The 16232-nt window shown below is 38.7% G+C and overlaps 1 protein-coding gene and 1 non-coding gene across 2 annotated transcripts; both read right to left on the bottom strand.

Moving 5' to 3' along the window:
* Positions 1–1537: 1537 nt before the first annotated feature.
* Positions 1538–14260, bottom strand: LOC119733983 (testis-expressed protein 26-like). Its single transcript, XM_038207368.1, has 8 exons — positions 14081–14260; positions 12630–12837; positions 9221–9311; positions 8897–9062; positions 5995–6139; positions 4948–5124; positions 3618–3770; positions 1538–2547 (listed from the first exon to the last, which is right to left on the bottom strand). Exons 1-8 carry the CDS (start codon positions 14177–14179, stop codon positions 2396–2398), a joined length of 1191 nt encoding a protein of 396 aa, XP_038063296.1. The 5' UTR covers positions 14180–14260; the 3' UTR covers positions 1538–2395.
* On the bottom strand, positions 7480–7561 carry Trnas-uga. The gene has a single exon. It is a non-coding gene; the product is annotated as a tRNA-Ser (tRNA).
* Positions 14261–16232: the final 1972 nt, after the last annotated feature.

A 16232-nucleotide genomic window follows, 5' to 3' on the forward strand; every position in this document is an offset into this window, starting at 1 on the left:
CCTCGCTGCGTTCTCGTTGCGTCCAACTCCCTAGTCGCTCGTCCCAGTAGATGGCGTTGTCTGCTGTACCGTCTTGGCCCCCTACCTCTTCGTTACCCACCTCTACTAGATGAACGCAGGGTTGTTCCCTATCCAAGAGAAGCTCGGCGAATTCATCATCATCCTCGGCTTCGGTGTTTCCTTGCATATCGAAAGTTTGTGCGATTTGCAGATTGCGTAAACGTTGTTGAATTGCAAATCTTTCCGCGTCAGATAACACGAAATAGTCGAGATAGCCGTTGCATTCCTCCATAGAGAGCGCGTTAATTTCTTCTACGTTGAAAAACATTTTGTAGCAGTATATTGATAGTTTCTCTAATGAACTGTACACTGCAGAGATAAGACTGGAAATGAAAGACGGGGTAACTAAGATGTTCTCCTGAGGTAATGGTTGCTACCGACGCGAATAGAATCAACGGTAATTGGTTACCAGTTTCACGAGACAAAGGAGGCCGGGGCCAGAAAGTTTTATCGGACAAAAGGGGGGAGGGGGGACCTACCCCCCTAGATGGAATAATGGATAGGGGATGGGTCTAAAAATTGTATTGGACAAAGGGGGGACCTACCCCCCTAGATGGAATAATGGATAGGGGGTACCTAGAAAGTCTTTTAGGACAAAAGAGGGGTTAGTTAAAGAGGGTTAGAAGACTTTTGGGACAAAAGGTGCCTAAACTTCTGAAATGCACGGCTTAACCATGTACAAGATGAATAGGACTGACTAGCACCAAAGTGCTATACAGAAAACTCGGGGCTAAATTGAGATTCTTCATATCGTCCTCTATGTCCTAAGGGCTTGTGTGTGAGTGTGTTTTTGTTTTTTTTGCTTTTGTTTTCAGGGTTTTTTTTAAATAATGTCGTGATCCGAGTAATTTCAAAAGAATTACCCAAACCAAATGACACCTTTCGGTTTTGTATATAGGTGAGGAAGTTTCCTGGAGGCCCGCATTCAATGCATTTTTACTCATTTTTGCTCTCCCAAATTCTGAGTGGGTGTTGGGATGGGGGGCACAGGCCTCGAAAGGGGGTGGGGATGTTAAACACGCCAGCGGTAAGACTTGTCCACCAATAGTCCTAATGATACGTCTTCATGTTAACATTTCCTGTGTTGAATTCAGCAGGAGAAGTTCTCCTTTTGGAGGCCGAGGGAATAATTTAAAAGGGCTTAAACAAAGTGTTTTGTTCAACTCTTCATTTTTGGAGGGCTTATGATAAGAAATTTGTTATTTCTGGAAAAACACGGTAAAATGTTTTGGAATTTCACACAAAATACAAATGTAGGTATAGGAACATTTGGGGAATTTCTGGGAAGACCGCTGCAGGAATTTTTTTTGTCCAAGAAATTGTTGCTAAAAATACCAATACAATCTCATGAAAACCCCCACAAAATATAATGAAAGTTATGAACTAATTTTTCTGTTAAAAAAAAAAGAATTGTAAGTCAGTTTCCCTTTGTGGTTCATATTTAAAGAAGCAAAAATGAAACATGTTGAAACTTCTATTTTTTGTTGCAATTGATTTATTCCATTCATAAAATTCAAAGCTTTGGATCAAACACTGTGCTGTATAATGTACAAATTGACCAAAATATACACGAAGATCACAAAAGAAATAGGTTAAGGAGGAATACATTATTCAAGTGCACACACATGAGCAATTGCAAAGCAGGCAAATCGAGTTGGTCTTGCGAACCAGCCGCATTTCTTTCTTGATACAAAAACACTAATTATCACAAAATTAATAGGTCTATTTAAAATTAAATTCACGGCACATTGCAGATTATTAACACTTATTCTACGTTATGATCTAGTTTGTTGTCATATTCCAATAAAAAAGGTTATTTCTAGCATTAGAAAACATAAACGACAGAGTCGGACAATTTTGCCTATGGTGTTCTGTCTGTCGGCTGGAATGGAACCTAACTACACCCTGACTACCGGATAACCAAAACAAAATAACATTGTACTCTCATTTCACTTTTAACAATACTGTCTTATAATTATTAAAACGAAAGCAAAAATATAGCTAACACTGTCGGCGGACACTGAGAATATGCATTAATATCATAACGGTTATGCTATAACTGAAATAATGATGTAATCAGATTTTGGGGACAGCTTTTTGGGCAGTTAACAATTCTAGCCGATACAGATTAAGAATATAAATATTTGGGCTGGAATTTTTTTCCTGATGATTAAAACCAAAATTCATTGCTATCCCAAGCTAGGTATGCTCCTTGTGAAAGACTCTACATTAATTGACTCTGAGCAAAAGCTGCTATAAATTAATTATTAATCAGTTAATTAACCATAAACATAATCTGCTAGAAACAATACTAAATATTGCAACAGGTCGACGCCTACATGGGCCCGTTCCAGTTAGAGATCCATGCCTGATTGGGCGGTCTCGCCGAAGACCGAGCCGACTTTGGTCGAGATCCTGACGTTGAGGGCGGCCTCGGTTGTCTACTTTTGGCCATGGAGTCCAGCATTTTCATTAGGACATCACGTTCTGATATTAAAAAAGGGAAGAGGAAATATATACCATAAGGTTGCCATAATGAGTATACCTTATATATATACCCCGGGAGATTGGCCAATTTTCTCGAAAGTGCAAGTTAAAACGTCAGATAAAAAGGCCGCTCATCGTCTCTTAATGCTTGCGCATGCGTACTTTATTCTAAGAATACAAATTCGTCACAAGAACTGCCGAACAAAACCCCGAATCGGTGTGCGCTTGGTCGTGAATGACCTTTAACACAATCCTCAAATAAGAAAGTCAAAATGTACTGTTCTAAAAAGTTCTTTAGGGATTGATTTCGACACGATTCCAATTTCTCATGCAGATTTCCATTCCGTAATTCTCAATCCTCGCAGGAAAAAAGGTAAGTTTGACTGATTTCTAAAATCAAATCTAAACACCTTTTTATTAAATGCACATTCAGTGAGCACCATGTCACGTGTGCAGACTGACGTTCTATAAGTAACGCTTATATACAATGGCCGATACATGTATTAAGAATAGTGACCCAGATCTATCCTGAAAACCCACATAGAATTTTGGCTTGAGACAGGTGATTTATGAACTAATTTTGCTATTGACGATGCACTTTTGAGTCGTTTCAAATTTCCAGCGACTGCAATAGTGGATCGATCGCGTTTAGTCGCTCCTATAATAATATTCTATATAATATTATATAATAATATTCTATTCTTCGGAATAATTTAGCTTGGTGCGATTGGCACGGTAGCAAGGGCGGATCCAGAACACAATTTTTGGGGGGATGGGCAAAAAAAGTTTTGGTCTCCCAAAAGTAGGTCCAAAAAAATTATTTTTGGATTCTAGATGCTCTGTGGTAATTTCTGAACACTTTAACCAATTTCTTTTGAGGAAAAGATGGTGGTGTACGCACTGCCTGCCTTTATTGCGACATCACTTAAAACCAAAACAAAAATTGGGTTCGTTTTTATTTGGGGGGGGGGGCAGTGCATGAATCGTCTTTAAAAAATCCTTGGTACGTATAGTTCACGGATTCAAGAAACTTAATTTTAAGACGACAACCAAAAAAAATGACTCCATACCTTTTTCAGATGCCATTTGTAGATACTCGTCCAGTTTTCCGGCTTCCATTGCCTTCGACACCTCCACCATGCCGGGACGGAACGGCTTGTTGAAGAAGCGATCGTACGTCGTATGGCGCCTCAGATGCTTCTGGTGGGTCGAAGACAGTGGAACTGCAAAAATACATCGAAACAACATTGACAATGTGAGTATCCTCTCCAATGTAATTTAGTAAAACGTTTTTGCAAAAGTTACCTTTTTTTTAATCAATGGCCAGATCGAACTGAACATACTTTTTTTACCATAACTTGATGAAGAATGATAAATGTAATGAAAAAATTGTCCGTTTTTTTGTGTGTAACTGGAAAAAGAAACGGTACATTATTGTGTATGTCTATTTTAAGCATGCTTCACGTCTTTCATTCAAACCGTTTAAAACTTAGAGATTTATTAACAGTCATTTCGCTCTGTTCTGTTGTATTCGAACGCATGAAAGTAATGTTTAAAAAGTTATCAAATCATCATACAATCTCTGACACGAACTTATTCTTCGTAATCTGAGGACAAACAAAATCGTTTCTTGGAACATTTTTACAAACACGTTTGGGGGCTGGTCAACTTAAAAAAAAAAAATCACCAACGACTTGAAACTTGGCATTTCTACATTGAATACACATATAAATATATATTTCTCTTAAAACCAAAGTTAGTATATCATTTGCTCATAGCGTATTTTACTTTTTATTACATTTTGTGATGACATATTATATAGGTCGTTTTCGAATCCCTGTTCTTGACAACACTCGGGTTAACCCGACACGAGAACAGCGGTCTCGAACGTGACGAACAGACCCGAGAGGGCGTTCGTGGATCGATTTTTTTCACTCCCCGGTTGATGGAGGGTTTGGCGAGGTGCAGCTTGAACAAAATGGCGGACTGTGCAGATTCGTAAGTTGTTTTTGTGGTTTTTTTTTGTTTTTTTGCTAATACCCTAATGATTGGAATGAAAATACCATTATAGTGCAGGTCTGCAATTTCATCCCCGCATGTCCGGTTTTGCAACAGTCGTCCTCGTTCATTTGGAATAGGCCTAAGTCCAAATTCAGACGATTGTCGGCCATTTTGCATTGCTTTATATCGATGCGACACGCACCCACGCGTTCGTAACAACCAGCTCGAGAACACGTTCTCGTGTTACACGCGTGTTGTCAAGAACAGGGATTCGAAAACGCCCTTAATTTCCCGAAGTTTTGCTATTTACCCAGTATCTTTTATTTATTGATGTATTTCTCTAAAGGAGTGTGAAATAAATGTCTTCTTGAATTCAAGTGAAATGAGAAAAGTGTTTACCAATGCCAGACGCCTTCAAATGCTTGTCCTTATTGCACCCGTATCGGCTGTTGTTTCCCCGGAGGGGATCCTGCTGCTTGGGATACTGATACGAGAAGCGCATGGAAGAGCCGAGACTGTACGGCACCTTCTCTCGCCAGTCCACGTAATTCTCAAATGCTGACTTCATGTGATAACCTGTCAAAATAATTATAGAAAAATAAAAATACTACATTGTGTATTTGAAAAACCTTAAAATGACACCACTAAAACATGAAATATATTTGATAAAGTTTATCATGACGAAAACAATTACTCATGTTCTTCGGAGCAAACTGTTGTACAGGGTGTTGCGTAAAAAAAAAGCGGAACCCAAACCCAACGAAATTTCATATTTAAAAAAGAAACATGTAGCACCAAAAGTAGTTATGACTGGTAAGCCAATTTGATAAACTACTTTTAGGTCAAAAAAGTACTTCAATTGCTCAATCCGTTTAAATTATATCACCATTGAAACGTAATGACCCTGAAATCTGTTTCGTCCAAAAATGCGATTTCAAGAATTGTCGTTACAATTGTCTTCAAACATCCCCAGCGACAAAACCTCAGTTTAAAAGTTAAAAATATTATCTGTATCTGTATGCTACTGCACAATCGCCTATGGTGGGGCTATCACGTGCAGGTAACGCTTCAACGAAGTCCTTTTGAAGGCCCGTCTTTAAAATAAAAATGGATTTTGTAAATCCTATTGTTATAATAGATTTGTGCATTGTAGCAGTATAGCCATCAAAACAGTTGTTCATAAAGATATTGTGTCCTACAGCTGTTGAAACAAAACACAAAGTGAGTAATTAGACTCATTATCGTAAGAAATGAGTCATTTTGTCCGTATAGTGACACACTTTGGCTCAAAGTGTCTCACTACACGGACAAAATGACTCAATTATTACGATACTGAGTCAAATGACTCACGTTGTGTTTTCTGTATACATGTATTCTGTGTCATTTTATTTTTTTATTTTTTGGACGAAACTGATTTTAGGGTTACTTCGTTTATAATTGTGTTACCTTGGGGAACGCCCAAGAAGTCGTTTTGGTATGTTGACTTGCACTTGTCCCGTAGTATTTCCTCCATCATCTGATCAGTGATCTCCCCCGGGTAGATCTGTTGGTCCTTGGGCACGTGCTTGGGAAACCGCCAAACCATGAAAGACTGGATTCGGAGAAAAGGGGAAAATACCGGGAAATTATTGTTTGATAATGAAACCGAGGATTCCTCAACTTGCGCCCAACGCACTCTAGCTCGAAAGCCTGAAGAAAGCTGTAGAGAGGAGACAATGAAAAGAAATACAGTTTTAGAGATGGGAGGAAAAGCCCAGAAGAATATTCTGAGGAAAACCCACGGAATCAGGGTCTGACGATAGTAAGAATATTTTGGCGAACTTATTAAAAACACCATATGCTGAATAATTACTGTATTATACCTGTTTGTTCTTAAACCATTAATGGACTATTTAGATGTAATAATATATATTTTAAGGGGTTACTAAGGCCCGAAAAAAAATCTCCGGTTTCTGGTATGCGCGCGTGTCGCCGTAGCCATGCGCGTCGGCAAAATGAAAAAGTTGTTTTTTTTTCAATGAAAGATGATGTCTCAAAACCGCCAAACTCACTGGTTTGAGTGGAATCCTGCTGCTGCACAATAATATTTTAACGTGTTTTTAGATTGGGTTATGGTCGAAAATAAGCTTTATGTGGCCTCTCTGGACTCCCATATATTTGCACTAAGTTTAGTCGGGCACCATTTGCAGTCATCAGCCGACATTTGAAGCAAAAAAAAATCAGGTAAAAAAAAAAAAAAAAGCCGCGTCGCCGCACCACTTTTTGGGCAAGCTCCATACCAGAAACCGGAGGTTTTTTTTTTGGCCTAATATGATTTTTTTGTGACAACTATAAAATTGATTTTTAATTGATGAATTGCACATTGAACCACAATCGGCCTATTGGACGTGAGAGTTTGATTGATAATAAATAATAAATAATACATGATTTATTATCATGCATTCGGGGTTCGAACAGACATGGCTTCCTATCAAGATAAAAAAAATTCTGAAACAGGAGCCAAAAAAAACAGTACACGAATAATCTTGGAATGAAAAATGCCAAATAAGAGTAAAAAATGTAACTTTAAAAACCAACAGCCAAAACGGTTAGTTTTAAAACTCTTTATTTTGAAGTAATTTCTAAGAATAGGCTTTTTACATATATTAAAAAAAGTCCTGAAGGATCTAACTGGAGAATAATTATTCAATACTTAAATGATTAAAATGGAATAAAACGTTATACTGATGACATTCGACAGAGCAACATTCAAGGACTTGTTTCTTATTCCAAATATCACCCAACTAAAATTTGAAATGTACTGTTTGTCTATTTGTAAAAAAAGACAAAGAAAAGAAAAAAATTGCATCGATGATCTAATTTTCTGACAGAAACAATAAAAATGTGAACTTTTGGAAGAAATATTTTATTCAAAAAAAAATAAAAATATATCGCTGCGAGCAGGGTTCGAACCTGCGCGGGAAGATCCCATTGGATTTCAAGTCCAACGCCTTAACCACTCGGCCATCACAGCACGCACTCCACGAGAGATTCTATTGTATATAAGCCATGAATCATCACGCACCGTGTGTTGCGCAATGGAGAAGCATATCCGACGACTGTTTTATGTTTACAGATTTGTATACATCGCTGTACTGCACTATTGTGTTTGTGTTTACGTGAACGGTGAACGATGAGAACCTACGACTGTTGCATGTATATTTTACCATTTTTGCTCATACTGATTTCACACCAGCCGAATAAACAAATACACAGGCAAAAAGGCGCAAATCATCTGCTAGTGATACCATGTGTCGTTTTAAGCATATGTTGTGTTTACTTTGTGTTTAATAATAAAATAAATCTATTTAAACCTGCGATTTCAGGAACGTAATGTACCGTTACTGATGTGTGGCCCCAAATGCTGTAATGACTTAATAAGCGGGCCCCGAACCCCACACCTTTAGCTGAGAATAGCTTATTCAATTACTCCAACCTCGAAAATGATGTTTGAATTATAATCTTTTGCTAAAGAAAATATTGAGTAAAGTAGGCAGAAATTGCCTCAGACCGCACCACAGAGCATCTACAATCAAGTTTTTTTCGGGGCTCTTCAGCGGGCCCCGAACCCAACGCCTTTAGCTGAGAATATAATAGGCCTAGCTTATTCAATGACTTCTCCTCGAAAATGATGTTTAAATAGTATTATTATCTCTCGCTCAGAAAACATTGGTTAAAGTTAATTGCCGCAGATCGCAGCACAGAGCATCTACAGAATCAAATTTTTTGGGGGCCCCGAATCAAAGCCTAGCTCAGAATAATTCATTGACTCACATGGAACACGATGTTCAAATTAGTATTTTCTTTTGCTAAGAAAATATTTGTGGTTGAAGTGGTCAGAAACAGATCACACCACAGAGCATCTAGAATCCAATTTTTTTTCGGGGCCCTTAAGCGGGCCCCGAATCCCACGCCGTATTTATTTAATATTTATTTATTTATTTATTTCAAAATCTTTATACACAGGATACAAAATATCAGCTCAAAGGCTGTTTTACATTATGGTCCTGTGATAAGAAATAAAAACATTAAAAAAATAGTAAGAAAAAAACCCAACAACTGTAAGGGCTTCGCGCTCGCATTAGTTCTGATCAAGGTATGTCCCCCCCCCCCCCCACTTTTGAGAAGCGATTGACGCCCCTGATCAAAACACTTGTCAAGCTGTGATGTTTTTGTCTTTTTGTGTGATATGCATTGAAATTCAATATTCTAACTAAGTTGGCAAGGTCGACTGGAAAAAATAAAATGAGACAGAAATGCATCTTTTAACGGCTGAATTGTGTTTGTGATTATACGGCTGTTTACGTACCTCGAATGGGTGTGGATTATTGCGCCTGTCCCCCGATGACGTGCCTGATCGTATAAGGTCGGGCCTGCAGTACCCTTTATTGTAGAACTCTTTGTTGTAAGTTGGCGTTCCTATGGGCCCATCCAGCTCGTACGAAGCCTTGTATAGACCATCTGTAGAACTTGGTCTGAAATTGTACGTTTTCGGTTGATAGTTTTGTTTTCAAATAAAAATCCTCAAATTATGATTTTGATCTGCTCCGGCAAGCTATTTCCTGTAATTACATTATTAAAAAATCCCGTAAGATATTTTCAAGGAAACTTTTGTTAAGGATTTTCTTTTTACCTTGCTTGCGGTGCAGATGGCGCAATGACCCCTGGGAAATCTCTCCGGTATGACGTCATAGTTCGCTTGACCTGACGAGCGCCGCTACGACCTTGCAGATGAGCAAAAGATAAAATTTGTTTCACAATGATACACAGCCTGTGTTAATATTCATACCTAACAAGCTGCATCACTGGGCTGTTACACATATCCAATGATGATGTTCTATAAAACAACTTTAATTGCCATAAAATTCTGTATAATCTGATAAAAAAAAGATACAGATAGATACAGTTTGAATACAGTCATACAAAACGTGTCTGCCCAAGAAAACACCGAAACCTCGAACTTTGCCGATCGTCTGCTAGATAGTTTGCGTCTGTCTGGGTTGTCGGCGACATTTTGCGGATGAAAATGTTTCCAATGTCTGCGTTGCAGTTTGGGTCTTGTGTGCGTTGCTCTGCGTTTCTCACATCCAGAGGGAAACTGGGCTTTAGCTGTCAAACGCAGTTTAAACGCATGGGCCTATATAGGATTTTGCTTTTCATGCATTTTTAAAATTCGTTTCCAATGATAACACCACTCAAAATGCAAACACAATTGCTCAAAACCTATAACCTGTTTAAGTAGTCAGGTTATAAGGCCAAAAAAAAAAGTCTCCGGTTTCTGGTATGCGCGCGCGTCGCCGTAGCCATGCGCGTCGGCAAAATGAAAAAGTTTTTTTTTCAATAAAAGATGATGTCTCAAAACCGCCAAACTCACTGGTTTGACTGGAATTCTGCTGCAGCACAGTTTAAACGTGTTTTTAGATGGGGGTATGATCTAGAATAAGCTTTATGTGGACTCTCTGGACTCCCGTACATTTTGCACTAAGTTTAGTCGGGCACCATTTGCAGTCATCAGCCGACATTTGAAGCAAAAAAGTCAGGTAAAAAAAAAAAAAAAGCCGCGTCGCCGCACCACTTTTGGGGCAAGCTCCATACCAGAAACCGGAGACTTTTTTTTTTGGCCTAATGGATATTACACGCTTTCGAGAAACAGTAAAAAAAAAAAAAAAACATGCACACGGAGCCTTTTTTTTATACGAACATGATTTCTTCTGTATCACTCTTTATTCCAAATATCATTGAATAATTGACTGATCATTGGAAATCACCTAATAATGATTGGAAAGCCAATTTCATAAGCTACTTTTAAATGAAAAATTACTGAAATTGCTCAATCCGTTCAAAGTATATCACCATTTAAACGCAATGACCCTAAAACCTTTTTCGTCAAAAAAAATGCAATATACTGTGTATTCTAACTATTTGGAACAACAAAGAAAATGACACAGAATACTTGTTTCAACAACTGTCAACAACTGTAGTACACAGTTATGTATTAACAACCTAGTTAGGCAAACAATATGATTTATAAAATCCACTTTTTTGAAAAGACGGGCCTCCAAAAGGACTTTGTTGAATATTTTTAACTTTTAAACTGAGGTTTTAACGCTGGTGATGTTTGAAGACAATTGTGACGACGATTCACGATTCTTGAAATATTTGGACGAAAGAGGTTTTAGGGTCATTGTGTTTAAATGGTGATATTCTTTGAACGGATTAAGCAATTTCAGTGTTTTTTCATTTAAAAGTAGCTTTTGAAATTGACTTTCCAGTAGTTATTATTTTTGGTGCTACATATTTTTTTAAATATGAAATATACGTTTGGGGTTTGGGTTCTGCTTTTTTGACTCACCCTGTAAATAATCATTTCACGGGGTGTTTAGTATCAGTATACGATCTTTAATCCAAGTAAGCTTTTGGTAATAGTTCGGTAGGATTGTTTGGGATATATACTTATGCTCCTCGTATGCCTTTAAAAAAATGTAAACTTGGCAGGAAAAAAGTACACCTCAACCTTTACCATTTTGTTACACTTTGATCTGAGCACATTGACAACACTTAATAAGAACCCTCGCTTTCGCTAAAATCCCATCATTTATTAAACCTAATTGAACTGATTCGAATTTAGGGTTGTCCGAACAACCAACATTTATTTCAATTGAGGAATGAATAAATAGCTTTCAGAAGCAGGACCTAAATAGATCATGTCGTGTAATTCGGATTGATAATGGCTTTTCTGGGTCGGTATACGGCACTTGAGGCCTGCTGCCGAACTATTTTATCAGCGCGATGGCAACCGTTTAAAACGTGCAAAGTCCCCGTCAGTTGAGTTGGGGATTTAATGCGGCGTGATGAGATAAAACACGATCGACTAGTCGGGATGAAGTATATTCTGATAAATTATCTTATCTCGGTGATAAATTGACCCAAAGTATGCCAGGGGGTCCTTTTCTCCCGATAGCTTTGTTTAGTTGTTCTGTTTGAAATCACCATGTGGATACGATCTATAAATATTATAGTCATTCATTTTAATTTGGAAGGCGACATTACGTCCTAGGAGGAGAAAAATAATTTTTGTCCGTTCAGTAATTGGTGAGAAGTACATGTATACTAAAATGGGATGCGTGTAGTAAAAAAAAAATATTTAAAAAATGAGGGTTCAATTCTACCCTGTTATCGTTTACACCAAAAATGGCCGTAATCGCAAATGGCCCAATTTCTTATTTTGTTTGTTTTTTTATGGGAAGGGGAATTTCTCGATAAAAGTGCACGACGAGTCCATTAATTGAAAACTGTTTTACTCATGTATTAAACACGTGCGCCCGAAACACGTGCGCCCGGTAGGTAAGGCTTCGCATTATGAAATAATAAAAGTTCCTTCCGATGTTGTTAAACATTCGTTCATTAAAAATGTTTACTGATGTGCATGTAATTAACATTGTATATAAGAAATGTATACATGATATGATACGTTTGAATAACAAGCAATAACGATATTTGTAATCTTAAACTATACTATAGGCCTATAAATAATGATACCACACTCTAAAATCTCATGGGTCAGATTGATCCGTAATCTGAATCCAAATTTGCTCAGCCCTTTTCCGGGTTAAAGAATAACCCCTTTTGGGTTAAAAAATAAATAAATAAACACATTCTTTGTCATTTTGACCCCAAAAAGTGTCATTTGTGACCTGAAAAAGGACTGGGCAAATTTTGATTCAGATTCCGGGTCAATTTGACCCAGGAGTTTTAGAGTGCAATGATCTCATCACCAAATTGATTTGAACTGATTGGATCAACCATCAATTCAGCTGTATTCATATGAATAGTCATAAAATCGCTTTCAATGAATTGAACCGGGCGACAGCAAGTCACCATCTATGTTTCTATACTTCTTTGTAATTATAATGACACTTAAGAATTCTTCTTCTTCTTCTTCTTCCAGTAAGTACATCCCTCCATAGTGGAGTATTGTCGTACTTGGGTGCAAAAGTGCTCTGTCACGGGAACAAATTACACAACTACACCGATGTTCTTACCTAAAGATGCCATAGCCGTCTTGGGCCTCTGTAGCTTGGCCCCTTTAGGCCGTGTTGGCTTCTTGGCTGCCGCCTGCTGGGTCAGCTCCTCCCCGATGGTCAGGGAGGCCAGAAGATCCAAGCACCGCCGCTTGTCCTCCGCGTTGGCCTTGCCGTAGAACTGCAGCAGGTCCCTGCCGAAACCTTTCGTCAAAGAATCGCCTCCAAACTATTCATAAAAAAAACAATAACAATCATCATTTAAAAAAATAAAAATTACACAGGGGCTGATGTTTTGATCCCATCAGTCCCATCAGTACCGTACGTTTATGTTCCAATTACAGTGAAATCTCGATAAGTCAAACTCTGATAACTTAAAACAACTGTTAAGTCAAACAAAGAATCCATTCCCTTCAGTAGTATAACAATGATATGCAATAGCCCTGCTTAACTCTGCTTCAGTCAAATTATGAACCTGTTCCCTTGAGGTTTGACTTATCGAGATTTACTGTATGTATAAACTATTATACATTGTAGTCCGCAATTTGCAGCATTTTTTTTAAATTTTCCCATAGGAATATAAAGTGAGAGAAATAAAGTTTGGGTTTAAAAGGCAACTTTTCAAGAGAGGATTTTCAGTCAAAAGGATAACAATTGTCAGACAGAAGGACTCACTCAAAAGTTCCACTGACATTTTGATTTTAAATGATAGATGAGAACCATTCAAATTAAGTCGGGAATAAATTTGAGAAATACCGTAACAAATTTTGGTGTAAAGAATAACTCTTAACGTGAGGTCCAGTCAAAACGAAAAAAAAAATATTTTAAGGAAAAAAATTAAAAACTTTGAAAGTCTAGTCACATGTTGATCGGTTGAAGTGGGAGAACCATTCAAGTTAAATCAGTTACGAAGAATCATTCTTAAATGAATGGTTGGTGATCATGGTGATTGCTGATAACTCACATTTATACCGTTTACACAGAACACAAAACTTACGCACGATCCTTAATAACCGGGAGGGATCGACGCATTTATTTATTTTTCAGTTGATTTTTTTTTCGATCGTTCGATTGATAACCACTGTTCAGTCCGTAACGATTGTTATACTATAGGCCATACATGCAATAATATCAATTCGTTACTAGTTCATCTTGGGAATCGAATCATTGCTATGAAAAAAAGTGAGTCACTGTTATGAAAAATGACAAGACCCGGTGTTTCCAAAACTAAACTGAAGATCAAGTAAGGACATTTAACGTCAGCTGACTATAGACTCGCAGCCAACAATAGGGCTAGCAAGCCTTTCTGTATACATGTACACAGAGCTAGATAGAGCACTGTGAACATACACGCCGGTTAACGTGAAGTCTATCGCCGGTGCTGTGATCGTCGAGTAAAAATCAAAACACTGATTGACCTAAGAAACTTTTCTCATACAATTTTCAGTAAAATAACCGCCAGCAACTCTTACCTCGGTAAGGTACTGCTCGCTCCTCGAGTCCGGCCTGGGATCTGCCTCCCCGGTCCCCCATCCCTCCCGGACTTGTCTCGCTATCTCCGTGGCCGCCATTGTTACGTTTCACCTGTTACCCTGCCGCCAGTGTTAATGTTGCGCGCGCCTCATTACGTCAACAAATGGGCCACCCCGTAGACCCGGCCCGCGTGTGTACCCAGGCCATTGATCAAAGGTTCACCGGCTGAGTGCGTAGTTGCTACGGGACGCCGCGCTCAGTTGCCAAGTGACTTTTTTCTGTCTCTCAATAGAGGGCGCTATTCAACGACCGCTGGACCGCAAATCCAACAGAGGGGGCTATCAAATTTAGTGCGCGATTGAACTACGGTGGGTTTGTTGCAAGCAGGACGCGTATTTTAACCAATCGCATCACGCACCCTATCATGAATATTTATCATGCTGTGTGGATTGAAGACAGTGTTTTCCCTTCAATTAAACTTATCCCAACCAACATAGCCCATATAAATTAAATTAGGTTTTGCCCTTCACCGACGTATAAACACTGTATACTCAGTGTGTTACCTGATCCCGAGTGAAAGTTGGAAAAAAAAATCACTCGGGTGGGACTCGAACCTCCTGCTTTCTAGTGCAGATGTCTTACCACTCGACCACCAAGCTAACGGGATCGGTTGGCTGGTTCGAATCTGATGTACATAGCAGCGGCTACCGCATTAACTATTCATAAGATGGAATTTTGCGTCGGGGTGATGTAAATCAAATTAGGTTTTGCCCTTCATCGACGTATAATTCCATCTTTTGAATAGTTAATGTGGTACCCGCTGCTATGTACATCAGATTCGAACCAGCCAACCGATCCCGTTAGCTCGGTGGTAAGACATCTGCACTAGAAAGCAGGAGGTCGTGGTTCGAGTCCCACCCGTTTGATTTTTTCCCCAACTTTCACTCGGGAGGTAACACACTGAGTATACAGTGTTTATACGTCGGTGAAGGGCAAAACCTAATTTGATTTACATCACCCCGACGCAAAATTCCATCTCTGATGAATAGCCCATACAGGCTAGGCATATACAAACATGTGTATGATATTTTCTTTTCATGCATATACATGTAGTTCGTTTCCCTAACACCACTCAAAATATAATCAAAAGAAGACTGTTCAAAAACCTATAAAGTTTCAGCTCAGTGGACATTACATTTTTTAAAATAGGCCTAAAAAATAACTTCAGATCATGAAACACGATTTCGTCCACAGTACTCTTTATTTCCAAAATTCAGTCAATTGACTGATCGTTGGAATCACCTAGGCCTACACTTCTTGATGTTTTCTTAATGACATGCAGCAAGCCAGGTAGAATAATTACACAGGGTGTTTAGTACCAGCAAGGGCGGATCCAGGGGGGGCCAAAGGGGGCCATGCCCCCCCCCCCCAAACGAAACCAATTTTTTTTTTTATGTGACGTCGCAATAAAGGCAGGCAATGAGCCTGACACCACCATCTTTTCCTCAAAAAAACATTGGTAAAAGTGGTCAGAAATTGCCTCAGATCGCACCACAGAGCATCTAGAATCCAAAAAATTTTCGGGGCCCTTAAGCGGGCCCCAAACCCCACGCCGTAATTTTTTGACCCACTTTTTTGGGGGACCAAATTTTTTTTTGGCCCCCCAAAAAATTGTCTTCTGGATCCGCCCTTGAGTACCAGTACGATCTCTAATCCATGCAAGCTTTTTGACCATAATTTCCGTTGGTTACTTTTGTGATAAATGCAAATGATCCTGTAGTTACGCCTTTAAAAAGGTAAAAGGATGGGATATAGACTGAAGACTTGAAAATAGGCGGGCAATATGGGACGGAAATGTTTTCCACCTAAAACACCTGTCTTCCCGGTAATAGCATACCAACAAGCCACGAGTTTTACTCCTTAGATAACCGGTTTGAATTGTGTGCACATGGGAATATAGTCACCCGGGTTGATCGTTTTCCTGTGTCCTTTTCAACCTTCCGTATTTTTATCCGGTAACCATTACATAAAACACGCGTGGCCATGACCATGGCGCGTATTATGGCCTATAAACCTCGTCTTGTTTTAAAGGTAATATTTTGCAAACATCGAAAAACCAAAATTACCAAATTATTATGAAATACCTTACTT

Source organism: Patiria miniata, unplaced genomic scaffold (assembly GCF_015706575.1).
Source record: "Patiria miniata isolate m_02_andy unplaced genomic scaffold, ASM1570657v1 HiC_scaffold_26, whole genome shotgun sequence".
Lineage (NCBI taxonomy): Eukaryota > Metazoa > Echinodermata > Asteroidea > Valvatida > Asterinidae > Patiria > Patiria miniata.

Excerpts from the sequence above, each read along its gene's own strand:
- LOC119733983 (XM_038207368.1), bottom strand. The coding sequence starts at position 14,179 with ATGGCGGCCACGGAGATAGCGAGACAAGTCCGGGAGGGATGGGGGACC. Across the intron at positions 12,838-14,080 it reads GCGAGCAGTACCTTACCGAG|TTTGGAGGCGATTCTTTGAC; the intron begins GTAAGAGTTGCT and ends TTTTATGAATAG. Across the intron at positions 3,771-4,947 it reads TTTGAAGGCGTCTGGCATTG|TTCCACTGTCTTCGACCCAC; the intron begins GTAAACACTTTT and ends GTATTTTTGCAG.